Genomic DNA, 24,684 nt, shown 5'->3' on the forward strand with positions numbered 1-24,684 from the left:
TTCCAATCAATATTTGGAAAGTTAAAGTCACCCATGACAACTAGAAACAATGTGTATTCCAGGCAATGCATTGAGAGGAACAATATTCTCCTTATCTCACCCTTGGTTCTTTTGTGCTAAGTACCGTCCCCTGGTTACCTAGGCTCCTGCTGGTGGAAATGGTTTATTTACTCTATCAGAACAGAGTAATTTGAATCCTGCCATGAAATATCTCCTGAAGCTTCCCTGTTCTAAGGAAACCAATCTCTGCTTCCCCAGTTTTTCCCCATATCTGAAGTCCCTCATTCCTTTTTTTAACATTTAGAGTACCCAATTATTTTTTTTCCGAATTAAGGGGTAATTTAGCGTGGCCAATCCACCAAACCTGCACATCTTTGTGTGGTGGGGGTGAAACCCACGCAGACATGGAGAGAATGTACTAACTCCACACGGACAGTGACCCAGGGCCGGGATTCGGACCCGGGTCCTCAGCACTATAGTCCCAGTGCTAACCACTGTGCCACATGCCGCCTCTGTCCCTCATTCCTGAGATCGGCTGGACTTCTCCGTCTGTTCACGCCAGCGGGATTCTCCGGTCCCGCAGCGCTGAATGGCATTTTGGCTGAACGCTAAATTCTCCATTCTGGCTGGCAGCGGTGGCGTGGTGAACTCGGGTCCGAGAATCCCAACCTATAGTGTTCGAAACAAGAAGGGTGTGGAGTGGATGGGGTGAAGTGTTTCCAATGGTGGACCGGTAGTGAACTAGAGGACACCAATTTAGTGTGGTTGGCAAAAGAATTGCTTGAGGGATCTGAGCCAAATGCGGGAAATTGGGACTAGCTTAGTGGTAAAAACTGGGCAGCATGGACAAGTTGGGCTGAAGGGCCTGTTTTCATGCTGTAAACCTCTGTGACTGTATGTGATGTGAGGCAAAAGCTTTTTTTGCACAGGAGTGGTTAGGACCTAGAATTCACTGCCTGAGAGCTTGGGTGAGGCAGATTCAATCGTGGTTTTCAAAGATTGGATCATTATCTGAAGAGAAAAAGCATGCAGCCCTAATGGCAGGCGTCTGGTTGAAATTTTTTTGAAAGCCCTGAAGAGGCTGGTTTAGCACAGTGGGCTAGACAGCTGGCTTGTAAAGCAGAACAAGGCCAGCAGCGCGGGTTCAATTCCCGTACCAGCCTCCCCGAACCGGCGCTGGAATGTGGCGACTAGGGGCTTTTCACAGTAACTTCATTTGAAGCCTATTGTGACAATAAGCAATTTTCAATTTAATTTCAACTTCAATTGTATTGGACAGACTGCTCAATGCCATTGAGGAGCGGAAGGCAGTCTCTTCCCCAGGGTGGGGCGCAGACTGAAACCCGTTCTCATGAGCAGTGCCTGGGAGGAGATGGCAGAGGCAGTCAGTGCTGCCGGCCTCACCAAGAGGACGACACACAATTCCAGAAGAAGATGAATGGCCTCCTTTTGGCAGCTCGGGCAAGTCACCACTTCTGTACCTTTGGCATCACCCCCTTCCCTCATTCCTCACATCTGCCCCCAATCCCCTCGAGGCCAACAGCACCCCAGCTGCAAGCATCTCCCTTACAATCCACACTCCTCCAAAACCTAACACATGTATTGTCCTCTTTGGCCAGGAGTCTTGCACACACATGCCACCAATTACAGACTCCCCATATAACCCACCTCCTAACGTCTCACTATGTCCCCTGGGATAAAGTGGCCTATAATAAGTGCGAGTGCCAGAAGACCGGAGGGGGCATCCTAGACCTTTTGGGTCTACACCCCAGTTGAGGAGAAGACAATGTAACTCGCGGGCAAGGCTGATGAAGAGGGTAATGGCATCGCTGGAGGTCAGCATGGACCAAACAAGTGAGAGGCCAATACCACTCTGATGTCTCTATAGCAAATGAGCCACCCCTCTCCCACAGACCAATCCTTCCCAGGGTCTCACCCATGTTTTTTGTCCTGCAGGATTACCATCAGACGAGGTCAGGCCTTTCAGGGTCACTTCCCCTCAGCCAGATCCCTATCCCACCCGGCTACCCACTCCAGGGAGACATCGCATTTCGGCACTGATGGCATCTGCACCATCCACCATCACAGAGACTATCACTTTGGTGGAAAATGTTAGTGATGAGGCTCTTGGGTCACTCTCTGATGAGCACTTCACACATCCTGCAGCACATCAATCAGGTGGAGGCAGGGATTCCCAAGGGAGCGGGCAGTCGGAGGGCTGCCCAATCCCAGGAAAAAACTGTTGTCCAGACAGGTGTCGTGCTTCAGGAAAGTATGATCCCATCACTGGTACAGATGCAGAAGCAGAGTGAGAATTTACAGGAGGAAGTATCAGCAACTTTCCAGTGTCTGCAGGTACAGCTGGAGAAGTCCAACCACCTTCAGGCACAGGAGACGGTGCCGACAATGCGTGACACCCAGGCCAACAATGAACGGGTCTACAGTGGAAGGCCTGGAGCAGGAGGTCAGAGCCATGGGTCAAGACGTCCAAGGCTTGGGACACATTGTACAGTCAATGGCTGAGGCACAGGACAGGAGAGCTCAGTCACAGGCAGACCCGTACCAGGCTCACAGGCAGCACGGTGGCGCAGTGCTTAACACTGCTGCCTCACGGTGCTGAGGACCCGGGTTCAATCCCGGCCCTGTGTCACTGTCTGTGTGGAGTTTGTATATTCTCCCCGAGTCAGCGTGTGTCTCACCCCCCCAGAACCCAAAGATGTGCAGGGTAGATGGATTGGCCACGTTAAATTGCCCCTTAATTGGAAAAATAAATATTTTTTAAAAATGTATCAGGCCCACGTGGACATTGCTGTGGAGCTCCAGAGCTTGGCCCAGTCACAAAGGGTCATGGCTGAGGGCATCCAGAGCATTGGCCGGGCATTGACTGACCTTGTCCAGTCAGAGAGGGACATGTCTCATGCACAGAGGGACATGACCGAGGTAGTGAGGGACATGTCTCACTCCCTGAGGGACATGATCCAGTCTCAGTACCATGGTTCAGACGAGGGCTGGCCTTCAGGACAGGTAACGCCAGGTGACAGTACAGCCTCCAGAGCTCTGTCTAGCCCCCCTCTCCTCTCAAATATATAGGCCTGTGAGAAAAATTTGCCAGCACACATGCAGGGATCACCTAGGCAGACAGTGGAAAGTTATCCTAAGGGCTGGAATCCGACTTTGTCAAATATTATGCTTATTTATGCTATATTTATGCATGTCCTATGTTTTTTCATGTGTGGAATGATCTGTCTGGACTGTACGCAGAACAATACTTTTCACTGTACCTCGGTACACGTGACAAATCAAATTCAAATCTCACAATGAGTCGTCATTATCCTCTGTCCCATAGACAAGATCCATTGATACAGCCGACCCAGGGTCAACATCCCGTGGTGATGGGAACCTGCGATAATGAGAAGGAGTGGAAGAGTAGGGGGAAGGTATAGTGAGGGACTGAGGGAGAGGGAAGGTAGAGTGAAGGACTGAGGGAGAGGGAAGGTAGAGTGAAGGACTGAGGGAAGGGATGAGAGGTTAAGTAGAAGGGAATGCTGCTGTGTTGGGAAAATGAAGTATGGGGGGGCAAGAGGTAGGACAGGGGAATTAAGTGGGGGGGATAGAGAGCTGGGACAGGGAGTGGGAGCTATGGGTGCACATACCTCCTAGTATGCAATAGGGATGTGATGAGATTGTCCCATGTGCAGCGGCCCTGACGCACACATTGGGTGGACTGCTGTGTCATCTCCGTCCGGCTCCATGCCCAGATCCTCCTGGACACCTTCCTCATTCTCCTGGTCAGATGAGGCCTGACATTTGTACTTCTCCTCCAGTATGTCACACCTTTGTTGCAAAATGTTGTGTTGGGTGTAACAGGCCAGTGCGATGTTTGAGATCCTCCTGGAGCTATGTTTTAATGTCTCACCAGAGTGGTCCAGGCATCGGAAGTGCATCTAGAGTCCAGTGCATTTTTTCAAGGACCCTCCTGGTTGCTGCACGGGCATCATTATAACGCTCTCCGCGTTTGCCTGGGGCCTCCGGACAGGCATCAGCCATGACCTCAGTGGATAACCCTTGTCGCCCAAGAGCCAACCCGAAGGAGTGCCTCGAAGGTGCCGGGAAACACAGAGTGTGCCAGGCTGTAAGCGTTGTGCGTACTACCTGGATATTGGATGCAGACGTATGTGATGGGCATCTCGTGGTCGCACACCAACTGCACATTGAGGGGGCAGCACGGTAGCATAGTGGTTAGCACAATTGCTTCACAGTTCCAGGGTCCCAGGTTCGATTCCCGGCTTGGGTCACTGTCTGCGGAGACTGCACGTTCTCCCCGTGTGTGTGTGGGTTTCCTCCGGTGCTCCGGTTTTCTCCCACAGTCCAAAGATGTGCAGGTTGGGTGGACTGGCCATGCTAAATTACCCTTGGTGTCCAAAATTGCCCTTAGTGTTGGGTGGGGTTGCAGGGTTATGGGGATAGGGTGGAAGTGTAGGCTAGGGTAGAGGTGTAGGCTAGGGTAGAGTGCTCTTTCCAAGAGACGGTGCAGACTTGATGGGCCAAATGGCCTTCTGCACTGTAAATTCTATGAATAGAAGCCCTTTTGATTGATGAAGGGCACCCCCTGTTAAACCAGTGATCAGAGGGGAAACGCATGCCATTGATTACTCCCTGGACATTGATTACCAGCATTGGCGGTGAATCCTACTGCCCAGGCATCTTGGTGGGCTCAATGACAAATTTTTTTTCTGATTACACTGTAAAGGACCAGGGCCTTTCTGATTTGTTACGGAGGTGGACGTATATTCAAGATACTGTATAAATGCATTTTGTTCCTGCTAAGGGAAGAGACCTTTGTATTGCCCTGTTGTGTATTTACTTTTCAAGGGCTGGTTTAGCTCCGTGGGCGAGGCATCTGGTTTGCAATGCAGAACAAGGCCAGCAGCGTGGGTTCAATTCCCGTACCAGTATTACCCAAACAGGTGCCGGAATGTGGCAACTAGAGGCTTTTCACATACTTGTGACAATAAACGATTATTATGTACCAATGATCTGTATGAGCTGCAGGCAGAAAAATATTTTTCACTGTACCTTGGTACACGTGACAATAAACAAATCCAATCCAAGATGCTGCTGATAGGTGAGCCCAGAGACCATTTATTATAAACTCAGATAGTGAGTGGATCTGCCGAAGTATAGGGATTCTGCTCTGACCAAGAATGCCAGTCTGGACACAGGACTTTCCCTCGTGGTTTAATTCTTCAGAATTATCTGCCTGTCTTTTGATGTTCTTTTATCAACAAACCTTGTTGTTCATTTCAATGTCTTTTCTTTGTTAAAGTGGCGGAAACAGCATCTGAAGAGAGTCCACTGTCTGAAAAACTTGAATGTGGAGTTTGTAATAAACAGCTCGCCAGACCCAAACTTCTCCCGTGCCTGCACAGCATTTGCCAGGATTGTCTACAGAAAGAGTGGGCAAGTCAAAGTTCTTCTACCTGTCCTGTCTGCAGTGCCCCCACCAACGGAGACATCACTAACTTACAGGACAACGAGTTTGTTGCAAACGTGTTGAGCAAGCTGCAGTTAAGGGGGAGGATTGGAGTGGAGTTGGACATCCGGTGTAGTCTGTGCCAGGTCTGTGGGGATGACAGGTCTGCCACCTCCCTGTGCTTCGAGTGCGACCGGTTCTTGTGCATAAGATGTTGCCATTCCCACCAGCTGTTGATGGAGCGATATGGGCACTTTGTGAAGACTCTGGATGATCTGAAGATGATTAACAGTGAAGACTTTGTTACTTTGGCAAGAAATGGGAAACAGACCATTTGTCCAAACCACAAGGAACAGCACATTAGGTAATACTATACAGAGATTTATCCTCCAGATTATATTCCCCCTACTATTTTGGCCTTCAGATCTCCTTTCAGTATGCATGTTCCCCTGATTGAGAAGGTTGTTGGTCGTAAGTTTAGGGGTACCAGGTCAAACTGCCATTGTAGCTTTCATTAATATATAATATATATGCACCTCTAAAGACATATTCTGTGATGGCTAGGCAGGTGAGGCCTAAATGATCAAACTGACGACCCTCATTAACAGTCCAATCAAAGAGGTAAAAAATAAAGGAAGTACATAGTTAATCAATCAAAAAAATGGAGGGAGTACAAATAGGGTTTAAGATGTACTGGGAAGAAATGAGAGTAAATGAATAATGAGCCAGGCCAAGTTACAGCCCAACAATGTGGAAACGTTAGGGATGGCACGGTGGCGCAATGGTTAGCACTGCTGCCTCATGGAGCTGAGGAGCCAGGTTCGATCCCAGCCCTGGGTCACTGTTCCTGTGGAGTTTGCACATTCTCCTGTCTCTGCCGGGTTTCACCCCCACAACCCAAAGATGTGCAGGGTAGGTGGATTGGCCACGCTAAATTGCCCCTTAATTGGAATTTGTTTTAATTTTTAAAATGTGTAAACATTTAACTAATAGCGATCAGAATTTTTTTCTTTGGTTTAATAAAGAACATTACCAAGACACTTCTCTGTTTGTTAATCTGTGGTACTTGTATTAGAAGGATACATGACACTATTCTATAATAAATATCCTCACAGAAGGGCGGGACATGGGCAGGTGTGCTGAGTGGGTGTTTAAGACACTATCCAAGATTGGAAAGTCAGATTAGGTTGGATGGCTCTTTCTGACTGAGCACAGACTCAATGGGATGAATGGCTTCTTTCTGTGCCGACCCGGGTTCAATACTTGCCCCAGGTCACTGTCCATGTGGAGTTTGCATGTTTGCCCCATGTCTGCGTGGGTCTCACTCCCACAACCTAAGGTTGTGCAGGGTAGGTGGATTGGGCACGCTAAATTGCCCCTTAATTGGGAAAAAAAGAATTGGGCACTTTATATTTACGCAAAAAAAATAAAATGTCATGGGATGTTTCAATATGTTACGGTGCTATGTAAATAAAGTTGTTGAATCTCTATTTCACCATTGTACTTTATGTATTTGATTTATTTCAGATTTTTCTGTAAGACATGTTCCATGAGCATTTGCTGCAATTGCCTGCTGCTTTATCACAATTCCCCAGAGCACTGTTATCATGACATTAAGCAGGAGGTAGTCCTGAAGAAGGAAGAGTTAAAACAAATGGTGGACGCAATCCAAGAAAATCACAATAAATTCACTGAAACCTACACACAACTGAAATTCCTGGAGGAAAGCCTTAACATTGTAAAACATAACACTGAAGCACTGATTAGACAGAAGGCTTCTTCCACAATACAAGAGATCAATAAGCAAGGGGATGCATTGCTGAAGATGTTGGAGACCGGGTGTCATTCAGAGGGGATCAACCTGACGACGAGCCTGAAACAAACAGAACAAATAATTATCAGAATGGGAGCAGGGAAAGAGTTGGCAGAAAAAATGCTAAAGTTTGGCACTAATGAGGAGATGATAGAAATGTACAATACAATCAAATCAGCGCTAACAGCCCTAGTGGCAGAGATGCCAGTTGATGTGAGTAAGGAAGGCATTTTGATAAACTTCACCGAATGCACATTGGAAACACGTAATCTACTCGGAGATCTTGTCACCAAGAAAGGTAACAGACGCTTAATAGCTGTAGAGGAAATATTACTCTGATTCAAACCCAGGCTATACCTTGATGGGGACACAGTGCAGAGGGTGCTTTACTCTGTATCTAACCCCGTGCTGAACCTGCCCTGGGTGTGTTTGATGGGGACAGTGTAGAGGTAGCTTTATTCCGTATCTAACCATGTGCTGAACCTGCCCTGGGTGTGTTTGATGGGGACAGTGTGGAGGGAGCGTTACTCTGTATCTAACCCTGTGCTGTACCTGTCCCGGGAGTGTTTGATGGGGATAGTATAGAGGGAGCTTTACGCTGCATCTAACCCCGTGCTATACCTATCCTGGGTGTGTTTGATGGAGTCAGTGCAGAGGGAGCTTTATTCCGTATCTAACCCCGTGCTGAACCTGCCCTGGGTGTGTTTGATGGGAACAGTGCAAAGGGAGCGTTACACTGTATCCAACACCATGCTGTACCTGCCCTGGTAGTGTTTGATAGGGACAATGTAGAGGGAGATTTACTCTGTATCTAACCTAATCTGCTTGATTAGGGATAGTCAGCACGGATTTGTGAGGGGTAGGTCTTGCCTTACAAGTCTTATTGACTTCTTTGAGGATGTGACCAAGCATGTGGATGAAGGTAAAGCAGTGGATGTAGTGTACATGGATTTTAGTAAGGCATTTGATAAGGTTCCCCATTGTAGGCTTGTGCAGAAAGTAAGGAGGCATAGGATAGTGGGAAATTTGGCCAGTTGGATAACAAACTGGCTAACCGATAGAAGACAGAGAGTGGTGGTGGATGGCAAATATTCAGCCTGGAGCCCAGTTATCAGTGGCGTACCGCAGGGATCAGTTCTGGGTCCTCTGCTGTTTGTGATTTTCATTAACGACTTGGATGAGGGAGTTGAAGGGTGGGTCAGTAAATTTGCAGATGATACGAAGATTGGTGGAGTTGTGGATAGTGAGGAGGGCTGTTGTCGGCTTCAAAGAGACATAGATAGAATGCAGAGCTGGGCTGAGAAGTGGCAGATGGAGTTTAACCCTGACAAGTGTGAGGTTGTCCATTTTGGAAGGACAAATATGAATACGGAATACAGGGTTAACGGTAGGGTTCTTGGCAATGTGGAGGAGCAGAGAGATCTTGGGGTCTATGTTCATATATCTTTGAAAGTTGCCACTCAAGTGGATAGGGCTGTGAAGAAGGCCTATGGCGTGCTGGCGTTCATTAGCAGAGGGATTGAATTTAAGAGCCGTGAGGTGATGATGCAGCTGTACAAAACCTTGGTCAGGCCACATTTGGAGTACTGTGTGCAGTTCTGGTCGCCTCATTTTAGGAAGGATGTGGAAGCTTTGGAAAAGGTGCAAAGGAGATTTACCAGGATGTTGCCTGGAATGGTGAGTAGGTCATACGAGGAAAGGTTGAGGGTGCTAGGCCTTTTCTCATTAGAACGGAGAAGGATGAGGGGCGACTTGATAGAGGTTTATAAGATGATTAGGGGAATAGATATAGTAGACAGTCAGAGACTTTTTCCCCGGGTGGAACACACCATTACAAGGGGACATAAATTTAAGATAAATGGTGGAAGATATAGAGGGGATGTCAGAGGTAGGTTCTTTACCCAGAGAGTAGTGGGGGCATGGAATGCACTGCCTGTGGAAGTAGTTGAGTCGCAAAAGTTAGGGACCTTCAAGCGGCTATTGGATAGGTACATGGATTAGGGTAGAATAATGGAGTGTAGGTTAACTTCTTAAGGGCAGCACGATAGCATTGTGGATAGCACAATTGCTTCACAGCTCCAGGGTCCCAAGTTCGATTTTGACTTGGGTCACTGTCTGTGTGGAGTCTGCACATCCTCCCCGTGACTGCGTGGGTTTCCTCCGGGTACTCCGGTTTCCTCCCACAGTCCAAAGATGTGCAGGTTGGGTGGATTGGCCATGAAAAATTGTCCAAAATTCTATGATTAACCTAGGACAAAAGTTCGGCGCAGCATCGTGGGCCGAAGGGCCTGTTCTGTGCTGTATTTCTCTATTGTGCTGTACCTGTCCTGGGAGTGTTGGACAATGTAGAGGGAGATTTACTCTATATCTAACCTTATGCTGTACCTAGGGCCGGGATCGAACCTGGGACCTCGGCGCCGTGAGGTAGCATTGCTAACCACTGCGCCATCATGCTGCCCAGTTTGATGCTATTAATGGATGAAGTTGCTATACTGTAGATCTCTCTGTTACCATGTGAATTGTTCATAGATCTTAGCTTTGATTTTGATTGAAGAACCTCACTGATATTTATACAATTGCGCTTTTTGAAATGTGACAGCGTGATCTGCTGAGCAATCAGTACCCCAGTGTTGTTGCACTACTGAGAACTCATCTCAGTAACCAGCCACCTCGGTCTGACTGTACTGTCTTGCTTTCAGAGCAGAGTAAGGAAGCTGGAGATTGTGAAGATGATGAGATTTTGCTGGTAAGTGGTGCGTGCTTGGGGGATGGGGCTGGTTTGGAAACTGTGATATTATTATTATTATTATTATTATTAATAACCATTTATGTGATGACCAACTCTGATGAATAAAAACAACAGGCGTTCTGGTGGGGCTGGAGCAGGTTAACTTGATCGGTTTTTGGATCTGGGACTAGTTTGGAAGGTGCTGTGTGTTACAGTTCACTCAGGTTGTGCAAGTTGCTACGGCAACACCTATGTTAGCCAGCATTCTCCGGTCGTTGGGATTCATTTTTTCCGCTGGCAGTACATCCCCGCCAGCAGGTGTAGTGGCTTTGATGGCAGCAGAAAGCTAGAATCCCACCATCAGCGAATGGCGTGCCTTGGAGAAGCACGCAGCTGGGGAACCGGAGAATCATGCCAGTGTAGTTTGAAGCTACATCGCACACTTGCATTTTTCTGAGAATATATATATTTTATAAATAAAATTAATGTGCCCAATTCTTTTTTTTCTAATTTATGTGACCAATCCACCTGCCCTGTACATCTTTGGGTTATGGGGGTGAGACCCACGCAGACACGGGGAGAATTCTTTGAAAAATATGGAGAAAATTAAAGACATCTAGATTCCCCGAAGTACTTTCATTTTTGAAAATAAATTTAAGGATACCCATTTTGTTTTCCCATTTAAGGGGCAATTTAGTGCGGCCAATCCAATCCTACCCTGCACATCTTTTTGGGTTGTGGGGGTGAGACCCACGCAGACACTGGGAAAATTTGCAAACTCCGTACAGCCAGTGACCCTAGGCCGGGATCGAGCGCAGGTCCCTGGCGTTGTGAGGCAGCAGTGCTAACCACTGCGCCACCATGCCGCCCTCTGCCAAAGTAGAATTACTTTTTGTTTAGAATTATAGAATTTACAGTGCAGAAGGAGGCCATTCAGCCCATCGAGTCTGCACTGGCTCTTGGAAAGAGCACCCTACCCAAGGTCAACAACTCCACCCTATCCCCATAACCCAGTAACCCCACCCAACACTAAGGGCAATTTTTGACTCTAAGGGCAATTTTATCATGGCCAACCCACCTAACCTGCACATCTTTGGACTGTGGGAGGAAACCGGAGCACCCGGAGGAAACCCACGCACACACGGGGAGGATGTGCAGACTCCGCACAGACAGTGACCCAAGCCGGAATCGAACCTGGGACCCTGGAGCTGTGAAGCGATTGTGCTATCCACAATGCTACCGTGCTGCACTTTCTGATCAATGGATTAATTTTTTATTGAAACATTCACGCTGTTATGGAGGCAGCGCAGCAGTCAATATGCTCATAAGAAACAAATTAGATAAATGTTTTGGGGATCATGGCTGAGGGATAGAAAATGGTCAGGACACTAGGGAACATTCCCGTGCTCTATTTCAATGTAGTGTTAGACCCAACTGAGAGGGCCTCGGTTTAATGTCTCATCTGAAAGATTGTGCACTGCCGACTGCATCACTCCCTCAGTACTGTGCCAGAGTATATTATCAGCTTGATTTCTGTGCTCAAGTTTCTGGAGTGGTACTTGAACTCACAACCCTTCTAGCTCAGAGGTGTGAATGCTATCAATGGGAAGGTGTGGTGAACAGAATTTAATGTTCTTTTGCCCCCTCAGGCATGGTGAATGGTGACATGTTGCCCTTTCCAACGGTACAAGGCCCAGGACACCATGAGCTTTGCTCCAAATTGGCTTGACCAGTTCAAAGGGAAGGTCTGTGATTTTGTAAAGTGGCCCTGAGAAAGTAGGCTCTTGTCACTGCGGCACTCTATCAATTCCTCTGGTATCCCTTACTGTGGTTTTGTTCTAGGACACGGAGAGATCTTCAGGAGAAGCCTCAGCCAACCTTGAGATCTTCCCAGCCGGGAACGAGTTGCCTGGAGCACCTGTGGATGGCAGTAATGAGGATGAGTTTGAAGATATGGTGTCACCATCCAGTAAGTATCTTGTTTCTTTTTGATATCTTTGCAAATCACTGATTTGGCCTCAGCTGGAGTAGTATAGCCAATCTGGGCACCACAATTTTAGAGGAGTGGGGAGGGCAGTTGGAAAGGCCAGCAGCTTTTACAGGGTAAGCTGATGTTCGGTAAGGTTTAGCAGAAGGGGCCTCTTTTGGGAGTCCTCGTACCCATTGGAGGACTCCCAGTATCTCCGCACCTTCCTCTCTCTCTCTCTCCTCCCCCCCCCCCCCCCCAACACACACACACAAGTCATATTTCCTCCCTCCTCTTTAATCCTTACCCCAGCCACTCAAACCAGCTACCCACTCCCCTTAAGTCCCATGCTGTGACCTGCCAGTCAGGCCCCACTGACACCCAGACGCCTTCAGTTCGGCCTCCATACCTCTTGTTTGGGGAGACTGCCTGCAGTTCCAGCAAAGGCCACTACTTGCACTGGATGCTGCTGGGACTACATTAGGTGCCGCCAAACGGATTTTATACAGTTGGTCACCCACCACTCCCCATTCCCGTATTTCAGCAGGACTGAGCATGCTGCCGTTTCTGAGCGGCGAAAGCAAGGCAAAATAGTAAACTGCCCAGAAAAAGGTAACACAATTTTACCAAATTGAACATGAGCGAGGAAGAGCAGGAATACTGTAGGCAGTTAGATACATAGAACATACAGTTGTTAGACTTTTATCAACCTCCCCAGTTTGTAGAGTCTCACTGTCAGTCTGATGATAGCTGATCTCAGTTCTCTGGCTCACAACCTCTTGGGGCCTAGTTGGATTGCCGTTGACCAGTCACATCCCGATAGCCAATTTTGTGTGTCGCTCTTTCACAATTTTGACATGCCGATGTTTGAAGAGTAGCTGCAGCAGGTACACATACCTCTGACTCCATGGAGGCATTTCCTGAGGTTGCAAGTAACGGGTTGTTCTTGTTTCTGCCTGTAGGCTATTACCCAGGACCAAGTGACAGAGCACCATTTCCACGTGTGATGGAGCAGCCGGAGTGGGCAGGAGAGGAAGAGGATAGGTCTGAGCAGCCTTTGAGTCCACATCCTGGCTTCAGTGCATGGACAAGGGATAGGTATCCAAATGGGCCCTCAATCCAATGCGAGTCAGTACAGAAACACAAGGTATTAATCTCAACCTTATAGTCTCAAAGGTCATATGAACAAAGGAATTAGGAGCAGGAGGTGGCTTTTGGCCCACCAATCCTGCTGATCTGATTGTGGTTCCAATTCCACATTCGGCCTCTATCTCTCCTCTTTCCCTCCCCTCCCACCCAATAATTTTTGAGTCCCTTATTATTGAAGAATCTGTCTACTCTGTCTTCAAAATATTCAATGACCTGCTCTCTGGGCAAAAGAATTCCAAAGATTCCTGACCCTCTGAGAACACAAATTCTTCTCCCCTCCATCTCAAGAGACCCCTCCCATATGTTTTAATGTTTCCCCCAGTTCTAGACTCCCCCATAAGGGCATCCTGTCAGAATCCATCCCATCAGTCTCCTCATGATCTTATATATTACAATAAGATCACCTCTTAATTTTCTAACCTCTAATGGATATAGGACTATCCTTTTCCCACAAGATAAGCTCTCATCCCACGTATCAGCCGAGTGAATCATCTCTGCTTTTTAAAAATAAATTCAGAGGGGCAGCACGGTGGCCTAGTGGTTAGCACAACCGCCTCACGGCGCTGAGGTCCCAGGTTCGATCCCGGCTCTGGGTCACTGTCCGTGTGGAGTTTGCACATTCTCCCCGTGTTTGCATGGGTTTCGCCCCCACAACCCAAAAATGTGCAGAGTAGGTGGATTGGCCACGCAAAATTGCCCCTTAATTGGAAAAAATAATTGGCTAATCTAAATTTATAAATAAAAAAAAAATAAATTCAGAGTATCCAATTATTTTTTTCCAATTAAGGGGCAATTTAGCGTGGCCAATCCACCTAACCTGCACATCTTTGAGTTGCGGAAGTGATACCCACGCAGACACGGGGAGAATGTGCAAACCTCAGACAGTGACCGAGGCCGGGATCAAACCCGGGTCCTCAATGCCGTGAGGCAGCAGTGCTAACCACTGTGCCACCGTATCGCCCCTCTGAATTGCTTCTAATGCCTTTATATTCTGTCTTAAATAAGGATATGTAGTAGGCGTCTGAGAATAAGCAGCAAATCAGGTCTGGTCGGGACTTGCATCACTACAAAGTGTTAGGAAACCAGTATTACCTTCCCACCATTCAAAGGGGAGTTCTGTGGGAGGAAGGGATTGGACACTGGACAACATTGTCTCAGGAATATTACAATTGAAGCTGCATATGCAGATATTTGGCATCTAAGACTGTTACTGGCAGCTTGGGAGGAATAGGCAATTGTCTGGAATGGGTGTTGACAGCTGACTTCAGCGGCCTTAGAGACACCCTGCAGACTCTTAAATGCAGCTCATTGGAGTTCCAGCCCTGGGGGCCCCAGCATCAGTGTGACCACTGGAAGCTCCAACAAAGCGATATCTTCAGGGTCTGGCTGAATGCCTTCTCAGTCCTGCCAGAAGGTGCTTGACAGCAAGTGGGCAGTGTCATCTGCTGTATTGTTACGAATGGGTCCAATTGCTAGAGAGATACATGGACCTCCTCACTCTGCCGGGAAGATTTCACCCAGCAATAGTTGTTCCTCAGGAACCACTTCATCCAAGCTTAAGGTTGAGAATTCAATCAATCTGCAAAGGCCAGTCAACAAGTGGTAGGCTGGGTTTGTCTGAGCACCTGAATGAAAGCTGAACCCCTATTTTCTCTTTTATATGCTGTTTTCTTCTGTAAAAAAAGGTATGTGGAATGGTCCATGATTTGCCACATCAACATGAAAACAGGAAGCTTTGGAGCCTCCACTATGTGGAGCTGATATTTTAATGTGAGATGGTATGTGTTGCTAATTGGAGTGGTTTCCTATGGCAGCAGTGATCTGAAGAGAATGTTGCTGAGCATAAGAAACATCAGTACTAATCTGATAGAGAGACATTTTCTTGATGTCCATTTGGAAAGGAAAAAAGCAAGACTCCCTTCTCCATTGCATTTATCACACCCTCAGGAGGTCTCGAAATGCTTTACAACCAATGAAATACTTTTGAAATGTTGTCACTTGCAGCAAATTTGTGCACAGCAAGCTCCCACAAACAGCAATGAGATAATGACCAGACAAACGTTTTTGAGGTGTTGAGGGATAAACCCTTGCCAGGATATGAAGGATAACTTCCTTGTTCGTCTTTGAAATAGTGCCATGGGATCTTTTACTCCCTGGGAGTGCAATCAGGGCCCTAGTTTAATATCTCCTCCCAAAAGAAGGTGCAGCACTCCTTCAGTACTGCACAGGAGTACCAGCCTGGATTATATGCTCAAATTCCTGGAGTGGGGTTTGAAGCTACAATCTTCAGGCGTGCTACCACTGTGCCAAGGCAGAATCTAGGCCAGGAATTTCCGACCCCTCAGCCATGAGCATCACTTAAGTGCGGGTTGGGAACATTTGGAGTTGGGTTAAAAATCAATTGACTTGTAGTATTACGATCCCCGACCAGACCTCAATAGTGGCTAGGATACTGGACCGAAAACCCCAAAATTTTATTTTATTTTTTTAAGACTGGAAAAATCGATTCGCTCCAGAAGTGATTGTGTGAAAATATAGGGCTTGGTTATTTTCAAAGAAAATGTTATTATAACTACAACTTTTTAACTTCAAACCCGAAAAGTACTGCTTACACATACACCTTAAAACTACTACTCAATTTCCCATTAAACAACAAGAAAGTACACATAACAGCTCTCCATCCAGCTTAAAAAAACAAGGCCGAAAGTGATACGTGCGTTACACAGCAGATTCTGGCTCTTACGAGAATCCTTTCTTTATCTGAAGGTCTTCAAATGGCTACTTCACTTGATTTGTTTCAGTTTTCCCTTGTCTCCTGACTTTAAAATAGTATCACTTTGTAAACAATTTCTTGGAAAAGAATTGTGGACTGAGATTCGGGCAGATAGGAATTGAGCGTCTCTTTCTCTCGAAGCTTCCCCAAACTCACTACCTCTGCTATTTGTGGTCTCAAGAAAAATGATGTTGCCAGATCAGAGATCAGACTTCACTTCCCAAAGGCCTTCCTCCAAAACCCTGTCCCTCTAACAGTTTTCTCCAAATTGCCTGACTCTCTCAAAATTACTTTTCTGTCATTCTGAGCTCCACCCAGCACTGATCTTACCTCTTCAAGATGAAAAAACAGCACATCTATGCAGGCAGGCTGCAAATCATTATCTCTCGAGGGACCTCCCTCAATCAAATCACACTAACCCCAGGCTTTTAACCCTTACATTGCCCACTACATTTATAATCCAACTTCCTAAAATCTTCCTGTCGTCACCTTGGCCTCCTGCCCGTGATGGTGGTTGCTGTTGGTGGGACTGGAAAATCTTGCCGCTAATATATGTTGAGGAAACAGGACTGATTCAATCTGGAATAGAGACCTGACCTCTCCCCTGGGATTTCCCACCTGGCAGAGAAAAGAGACTGGAAGTAGGTGTCTCTGCTGAGGGTGGAGGTTCCTACAGACACTGAGCTAATTTTCCTTTTTGTGCAGAAAGTTCCAAAGAAATTGGGAGACAGAAGACCTTGGCCAGTGGAGGACACAAATACCAACGTCAAAAGGAAATACCAGCACTCTGAACACAACTATAGTACAACGTTAACCACTGAAAGCCATGCTGATGTGACCCTGCTGAACATTACTGAAATCAAGCATGAAGAATCCTGGAGACTGCCAACAGGTCAGTCTGCAAGATGTCCATATTACATTGTGAGACAAGGAGTGTAAAGAACATTCAGCTAATAGTCAAGCCTACACACAACCCATAGTGTAGAATGTAGTACAGGAATAGAATTTAGTACAGGATTATAAAAGCAGTCACAGAACATGATTATCCAGGTACAGATTCGACACAGAGTAAAGCTCCCTCTACACAGTCTGATCAAACACTCCCAGGACAGGTACAACATGGGATTGGATACAGAGTAAATTTCTCTCTACACTGTCCCCATCAAACACTCTCAGGATAGGTACAGCATGCAATTAGATACAGAGTAAAGCTCCCTCTGCACTGTTCTTAGCAAACACTCCCGGGGTGTGAATGATACCAGAAATGTTTTGGTTTACATTATCGGGAAAACATCATCAGACTGAATCTCTTTTGTTAAAAAAAAAGAAGACTGAGGGATGAACTAATATAGATCTTTAAAATTATGAAAGATTTTGGTAGAGTGGACACAAAGAGAATGTTTCTCCTGTCCGGAGAGCATAACCAGAGGCATCAATGAAATCAAATCGGGAATTCAGGAGAAAGTTATTTTTCCAGAGGGAGGTGAGAATGTGGATCTCACTACCACAGGGGATAGGATTTACCAGCCTCGTTGTACTCGACTTGGGTGACGTGACGAGGCCGTTGAATCTTGCAAGAGACCTCGCTCGAGATTCGCGATGCTTGAGACGTCTCCCGAGATTCAACCGAACCTTATGAGATCGGCATATTTAAGTGAGCCAGTAGGCCCCTGATCCAGTTCAGCTAGGGTTCCTTGATGCCATACTCGGTCAAATGCTGCCATGATGTAAAGGACAGTCACTCTCACTTCATGTTTGGCATTCAGCTCTTTTGTCCATGTTTGAACCAAGGCTGTAATTGAGGTCAGGAGCTGAGTGACCCTGGTGGAACCCAAACTAAGCATGTGAGCAGGTTATTGCTGAGTAAGTGCCGCTCGATAGCACTGTTGATGACTCCTTCCATCATTTTGCTGATGACAGAAGCATAGAATAGAATCTCTACAGTGCAGAAGGAGGCCATTCGCCCATCGAGTCTGCACCGACCCTTGAGAGTACCCTAACTAAGCCCATACCCAGTCCCAGTCCCTATCCCTGTAACATAGTAACCCCACCCAACCTGATGGACACTAAGGAGCAATTTAGCATGGCCAATCCATCTAACCTACACATCTTTGGACTGTGGAAGGAAATTGGAGCACCCAGAGGAAACCTATGCAGACATGGAGAGAAAGTGCAAACTCCACACAGATACCCATGGCCGAAACTAAATCCGGGTCCCTGGCACTGTAAGGCAGCAATGCTAATCACTGTGTCAACGTGCTACCCTCCGATGGAGAGTAATTGACTGGGTTGCATTTGTCCCGTTTCTTATGCAAAGGATATCTGGACAATTTTCCACATTGCTGGGTAGATGCCAGTGTTGTAGCTGTACTGGAACAGCTTGGCTAGGGTTGCGACCAGTTCTGGAGCACAAGTCTTCAGTACTATTGTCGAAATATTGTCAGGGCCCTTAGCCATTGCAGTATCTAATGCATTTAGCCGTTTCTTGATATCACGCGGAGTGAATCGTATTGGTTGAAAACTGACATCTGTGATGCTGGGGATCTTCGGAGGAGACCGAGATGGATCATCCACACGGCACTTCTGGCTGAAGATTGTTGCAAATGCCTTAGCTTTGTTATTTGCACATATGTGCTGGGCTCCTCCTCCATTTGTGGAGCCTCCTCCTCTTGTGAGTTTTTTTTTGTTTTTAAATAATTTTAATTGAAATTTTTACAAAATATAAACATCTTAACTCTATTAACAAACAACCGCGGTAACACCCCAAGAACAATACCCCCCCCCCCCCCCCCCCCCCCCCAGGTTGCTGCTGCTGTCGGCCTATTTCCCTACTGTTCCGCAAGGAAGTCCAGGAAAGGCTGCCACCGCCTGAAAAACCCTTGTACTGATCCCCTCAGGGCAAATTTCACCCTCTCCAATTTAATGAACCCCGCCATATCATTGATCCAGGCCTCCACGCTTGGGGGCCTCGCATCCTTCCATTGGAGCAAGATCCTCCGCCGGGCTACTAGGGACGCAAAGGCCAGAACACCGGCCTCTATCGCCTCCTGCACTCCCGGCTCCACTGCAACCACAAAAATTGCGAGTCCCCAGCCTGCCTCGACCCTGGATCCCACCACCCTCGACACCGTCCTTGCTACCCCCTTCCAAAACTCCCCCAACGCTGGGCACGCCCAAAACATATGGGCGTGGTTCTCTGGGCTCCCCGAGCACCTAGCACACCTGTCCTCGCCCCCGAAAAACCTACTCATCCTCGACCCAGTCATGTGGGCCCTATGCAGCACCTTGAACTGTATGAGGCTAAGCCTCGCACAGGAAGAGGAGGAATTCACTCTCTCCAGGGCATCCGCCCACGTCCCCTCCTCAATCTCCTCAGCCAGCTCCTCTTCCCATTTACCCTTCAGTTCCTCCACCGAGGCCTCGTCTACCTCCTGCATTACCCGGTATATGTCCGAAATCCTCCCTCCTCCAACCCACACCCCCGAGAGCACCCTGTCCCGTACTCCATGTGGGGGCAACAAGGGGAACCCCTCCATCTGCCACCTGGCAAACGCCCTAACCTGCATGTACCGAAACATGTTCCCCGGGGGGAGCCCAAACTTCCCCAAGCTCGTGAACCTCCCCTCCACAAACAGGTCCCTCAACCTCCTAACCCCTGCCCTGAGCCAGCCCAGAAATCCGCCATCAATGCTCCCTGGGACAAACCGATGGTTCCCCCATATCGGGGCCTCCATCGAACCCCCCATTTCTCCCCTGTGCCGTCTCCATTGCCCCCAAATTTTGAGGGTAGCTGCCACTACCGGGCTCGTGGTATACCTCGTTGGAGGGAGCGGCAACGGCGCCGTTAATAGCGCCTCCAAGCTCGTGCCCACACAAGACGCCGCCTCCATCCTCTTCCATGCTGCCCCCTCCTCGTCCATTACCCACTTACGCACCATCGCTGCGTTGGCAGCCCAATAGTACCCACAGAGGTTGGGCAACGCCAGCCCCCCCCCCCCACCCCCCCCCCCCCCCCGCCTCGTTCCAGGAACACTCTTCTAACCCTCGGAGTCCCATGCGCCCACACAAATCCCGTGATACTCCTGTTGACCCTCCTAAAAAAGGCCTTCGGGATAAGGATGGGAAGGCACTGGAACAGGAACAAAAACCTCGGGAGCACCGTCATCTTAACGGACTGCACCCTCCCCGCCAGTGACAGCGGTAACATATCCCACCTCTTAAACTCCTCCTCCATCTGCTCCACCAACCTTGTGAGGTTGAGCTTGTGCAGGGCCCCCCAGCTCCCCGCCACCTGGACCCCTAGATACCTGAAGCTCTTCCCTGCCTGCTTCAATGGGAGCCTACCAATCCCCTCCTCTTGATCCCCCGGATGTACCACAAACACCTCACTCTTGCCCAAGTTCAACTTATACCCCGAGAAACCCCCGAATTCACTATGAATCCTCATCACCTCCGGCATCCCCCCCACCGGGTCCGCCACATACAGCAACAGGTTGTCCGCGTACAGCGACACTCGATGCTCCTCCCCACCCCGCACCAGGCCCCTCCAGTTCCCTGACTCCCTCAATGCCATGGCCAGGGGCTCAATTGCCAACGCGAAGAGCAAGGGGGACAGGGGGCACCCCTGTCTCGTCCCCCGGTACAGCCGAAAGTACTCCGACCTCCTCCTATTTGTGGCTGCACTCGCCATCGGGGCCTCGTAGAGCAGCATCACCCACCGGATAAACCCCTCCCCAAACCCAAACCTCTCCAACACCTCCCATAAATACTCCCACTCAACCCTATCAAAGGCCTTTTCCGCATCTAATGCCACCACTATCTCCGCCTCCCCTTCCACAGCCGGCATCATAATAACGTTGAGGAGCCTTCGTACGTTTGTATTCAGTTGCCTTCCCTTCACAAACCCCGTCTGGTCCTCATGAATGACCCCGGGCACGCAATCCTCTATTCTAGTGGCCAGGATCTTTGCCAGCAGCTTAGCATCGGCGTTCAGCAGCGAAATCGGCTTATATGATCCGCACTGCAGAGGGTCCTTGTCCCGCTTCAGGATCAAGGAAATCAGCGCCCGTGACATAGTTGGGGGCAAAGCCCCCCCCCCCCCCCCCCCCCCCCCCCCCCCCCCCCTTGCCTCGTTAAAGGTCCGGACCAACAGGGGGCCCAACAGGTCCAAATACCTTTTATAAAATTCCGCCGGAAACCCATCCGGCCCCGGCGCCTTCCCCGACTGCATGCTCCCTATCCCTTTGACCACCTCCTCCAGCTCGATCGGCGCCCCTAGTCCCTCCACCTGCTCCTCCTCCACCCTCGGGAATCGCAGCTTGTCCAAGAAGCGCCCCATTCCACCCCCCTCCACCGGGGGCTCCGACCGGTACAGTTCCCCATAGAAGTCTCTGAAGACCCCATTAACATCTACTCCCCTCCGCACCACCTTCCCAGCCTTATCCGTCACTCCCCCAATCTCCCTGGCCGCGTCCCGCTTTCGGAGCTGGTGTGCCAGCATCCTGCTCGCCTTCTCCCCGTATTCATACACCGCCCCCTGTGCTTTCCTCCACTGAGCTTCCGCCTTTCTGGTAGTCAATAGGTCAAATCTGGCCTGAAGGCTACGCCTCTCCCCCAGCAATCCCTCCTCTGGGGCCTCCGCATATCTCCTATCCACCTGCACCATCTCCCCTATCAGTCTCTCCCTCTCCCTTTGCTCCCCCCTCTCCCTATGGGTTCGGATGGAGATCAATTCCCCCCTCATCACCGCCTTCAATGCCTCCCAGACCGTCCCCACTCGAACCTCCCCGTTATCATTGGCCTCAAGGTACCTCTCGATACACCCCCGAATCCTCTCGGCCACCTCCTCATCTGCCAGCAGCCCCACCTCCATGCGCCAGAGCAGACGTTGGTCCCTCTCTTCCCCCAGCCCGAGGTCCATCCAGTGCGGGGCATGATCTGAAATGGCAATCGCGGAGTATTCCACATCCTCCACCCTCGACACCAACCCCCTGCTCAGGACAAAAAAAATCAATCCTCGAGTAGGCCTTATGTACGTGGGAGAAAAACGAGTATTCCCTGGCCCTTGGCCTCGCAAACCTCCAGGGGTCCACCCCCCCCCCCCCCCCCCCCCCCCCCCCCATCTGGTCCATGAAGCCCCTCAGCACCTTAGCCGCCGCCGGCCTCCTACCCGTCCGGGACTTGGATCGATCCAATGGGGGATCCAGTACTGTGTTGAAGTCCCCCCCCCCATGATCAGGCCCCTCACCTCCAGGTCCGGAATGCGGCCCAACATACGCCGCATAAACCCCGCATCAACCCCGCATCGTCCCAATTTGGGGCATAAACATTCACCAACACCACCCGCTCCCCCTGCAGCTTGCCACTCACCATCACATATCTCCCGCCACTGTCAGCCACCACATTTAACGCCTCAAACGACACCTTCTTCCCCACCAGGATCGCCACCCCATTCCTCTTCTCACCCAGCCCTGAGTGGAATACTTGGCCCACCCATCCCTTCGTCAGCCGAACCTGGTCCACCACTCTCAGGTGTGTCTCCTGGAGCATGGCCACATCCACCTTCAGTCCCTTCAGGTGCGCAAATACCCGGGCCCGTTTGACCGGCCCATTCAGCCCCCTCACATTCCAGGTTATCAGCCGGATCCGAGGGCTCCCTGCCCCCCTCCCCTGCCGATTAGCCATACCCCATCCCTTGCCCACCCCCGGCCAGCGTCCCCCGCTCTGCCAGTTTCCCACGGCGGCAACTCCTCCATCCCCCCCTGCGTCCTCCAGCTCCTTCCTGACCGTTTCAGCAGCAACCCGGTACCCCCCCCCCCCAGGCTAGGACCCCTCCTAGCCGCGCCCCTCCCTCCACAGCACTCCTGTGAGCCAGCTAACTTCTGCTGACCCCGGCGACTCCCGCCCTACCTTCGGCTCCTCCCCACGTGGGACTGCCCCTCCTCCATTGTGCCCGTCAACGGGTCCACCCTCCCCCCCGCTCTTGCGCGGGAAAAGAAAACAGCCAGCAGTTGGGCCGGTGCCAACCAGCGCATGCGCGGTGGCCGTCCGCCCCCCCAGCTCGGTCCCCCCCGCCCCGCCCTCGGGTCCGCCCCCCCCGCCCCGCACTCGGGTCCGCTCCCCCGACCCGCCCTCGGGTCCGCCCCCCCCCGCCCCGCCCTCGGGTCCGCCCCGCCCTCGGGTCCGCCGCCCCGCCCTCGGGTCCGCCCGCGTCCGCCCCCCCCCTCGGGTACGCCCCCCCCCCCCCTCGGCCCCGCCACCCGGCCTCCCCCCCGGCCCCCCCCCGGCCCCGCCCCCCCCAAGGGCGCCGAAGTTCAGCTTGCCCGGGGCGCCAGCAACCCTAGAGCCGGCGCTGCACACAAGTAGTCCTGTGTTGTAGCTTTACCAGGTTGACACCTCATTTTTCGATATACCTGATATTGCTCCTGGTATTTATTGAACCAAGGTTAATCTCCTGGCTTGGTGGTAATGGTAGAGTGAGGGATATGCTGGGCCATGAGGTTGTAGATTGTGGTTGAATACGATTCTGCTGCTGCTGACTCCCCAAAGCCTGTTCACCATTGACGAGGCACAATTCATGAGTGTGGTGAAATACTGTCCACGTCCCTGGATGAGTGCAGCTCCAGTAACATTCAAGAAGCTCAGCACCATCCATGACAATACAGGCACTCCATCCACAAAGATTCACTCCCTCCACTACCAACAAAACGGTGGCAGCCATGTGTACCATCTGCAAGATGCATTGCAGGAACTCACCAAGTTCCTTCGGGAGCACCTTCCAAACCACAACTGTTTCGATCTAGGAGGACAAGGGCACCAGTAACACCACCAACTGGAGGTTCCTCTCCAAGTCACTCACCATCCTGACTTGGATATAAATCGTCACTTCTTCACTGTCACTGGGTCAACATCTTGGAATTCCCTTCCTAACAGCACAGCGGATAGACCTACATCACTAGGACTGCAGCAATTTGACTCGGCAGCTCACCACCACCTTCTCAAGGGCAATTAGGGATGGGTAACAAATTGTGGTTTAGCCTAGCTAGTCTAGTTATGTTGGAGCTATACAAAACCTTGGTTAGCCCACAGCTGGAGTACTATGTGCAGCTCTGGTTGCCTCACAGTAGGATGTGATTGTACTGCAGAGGCTGCAGCGAAGATTCAACAGGGTGTTGCCTGGGATGGAAAATTTGAGCAATGAAAAGAGGTTGGATACGCTTGGATTGTTTTCTTTAGAGCAGAGAAGGCTGAGGGGAGACCAGATTGAGGTGTAGAAGATTTTTTTCTTTTTTTTCCTTTTTATAAATTTAGAGTATTTTTTTTTCCAATTAAGAGGCAATTTAGCACAGCCAGTCCACCTAATCTGCACGTCTTTCGGTTGTGGGGTGAAACGCACGCAGACACGGGGAGAATGTGCAAACTCCACACAGGCAGTGACCAAGGGCTGGGTTTTGAACCCGGGTCCTCAGCGCCATAGTCCCAGTGTTGAACACTGCACCACGTGCCGCCCGAGGTGTAGAAGATTATGAAGGGTATGGACAGGATGAATAGGAAGCAGCTATTCCACTCAGCTGAAGAGTCAATAATGACGGGGCATAAGGTGAGGGGATTTGAAGGAAAAAAATATCACCCAGAGGAGGGTGGGAGTCTTGGTGGGAATCTGGAATGCACTGCTGGGGAAGGTAGCAGAGGCGAGAAACCTCACAACCTTTAAAAAGTATGTAGATGATCACTTGAAATGTCATGATGTGGAGATGCCGGCGTTGGACTGGGGTGAGCACAG

General features: G+C 49.8%; 1 protein-coding gene across 2 annotated transcripts in view; it reads left to right on the top strand.

Moving 5' to 3' along the window:
• Positions 1–24,684, top strand: part of LOC119964186 (protein PML-like) — a 66,392-nt gene that overhangs the window by 3,805 nt on the left and 37,903 nt on the right. For both annotated transcript variants that reach the window (XM_038793477.1, XM_038793480.1), the window contains exons 2-7: positions 5,327–5,837; positions 7,001–7,584; positions 9,986–10,032; positions 11,857–11,983; positions 12,943–13,127; positions 16,608–16,794. In XM_038793477.1, the coding sequence (XP_038649405.1) occupies positions 5,327–5,837; positions 7,001–7,584; positions 9,986–10,032; positions 11,857–11,983; positions 12,943–13,127; positions 16,608–16,794 (1,641 nt within the window). The remainder of the gene's footprint in view (positions 1–5,326; positions 5,838–7,000; positions 7,585–9,985; positions 10,033–11,856; positions 11,984–12,942; positions 13,128–16,607; positions 16,795–24,684) is intronic.

This window comes from Scyliorhinus canicula, chromosome 1 (genome assembly GCF_902713615.1).
Source record: "Scyliorhinus canicula chromosome 1, sScyCan1.1, whole genome shotgun sequence".
Classification (NCBI taxonomy): domain Eukaryota; kingdom Metazoa; phylum Chordata; class Chondrichthyes; order Carcharhiniformes; family Scyliorhinidae; genus Scyliorhinus; species Scyliorhinus canicula.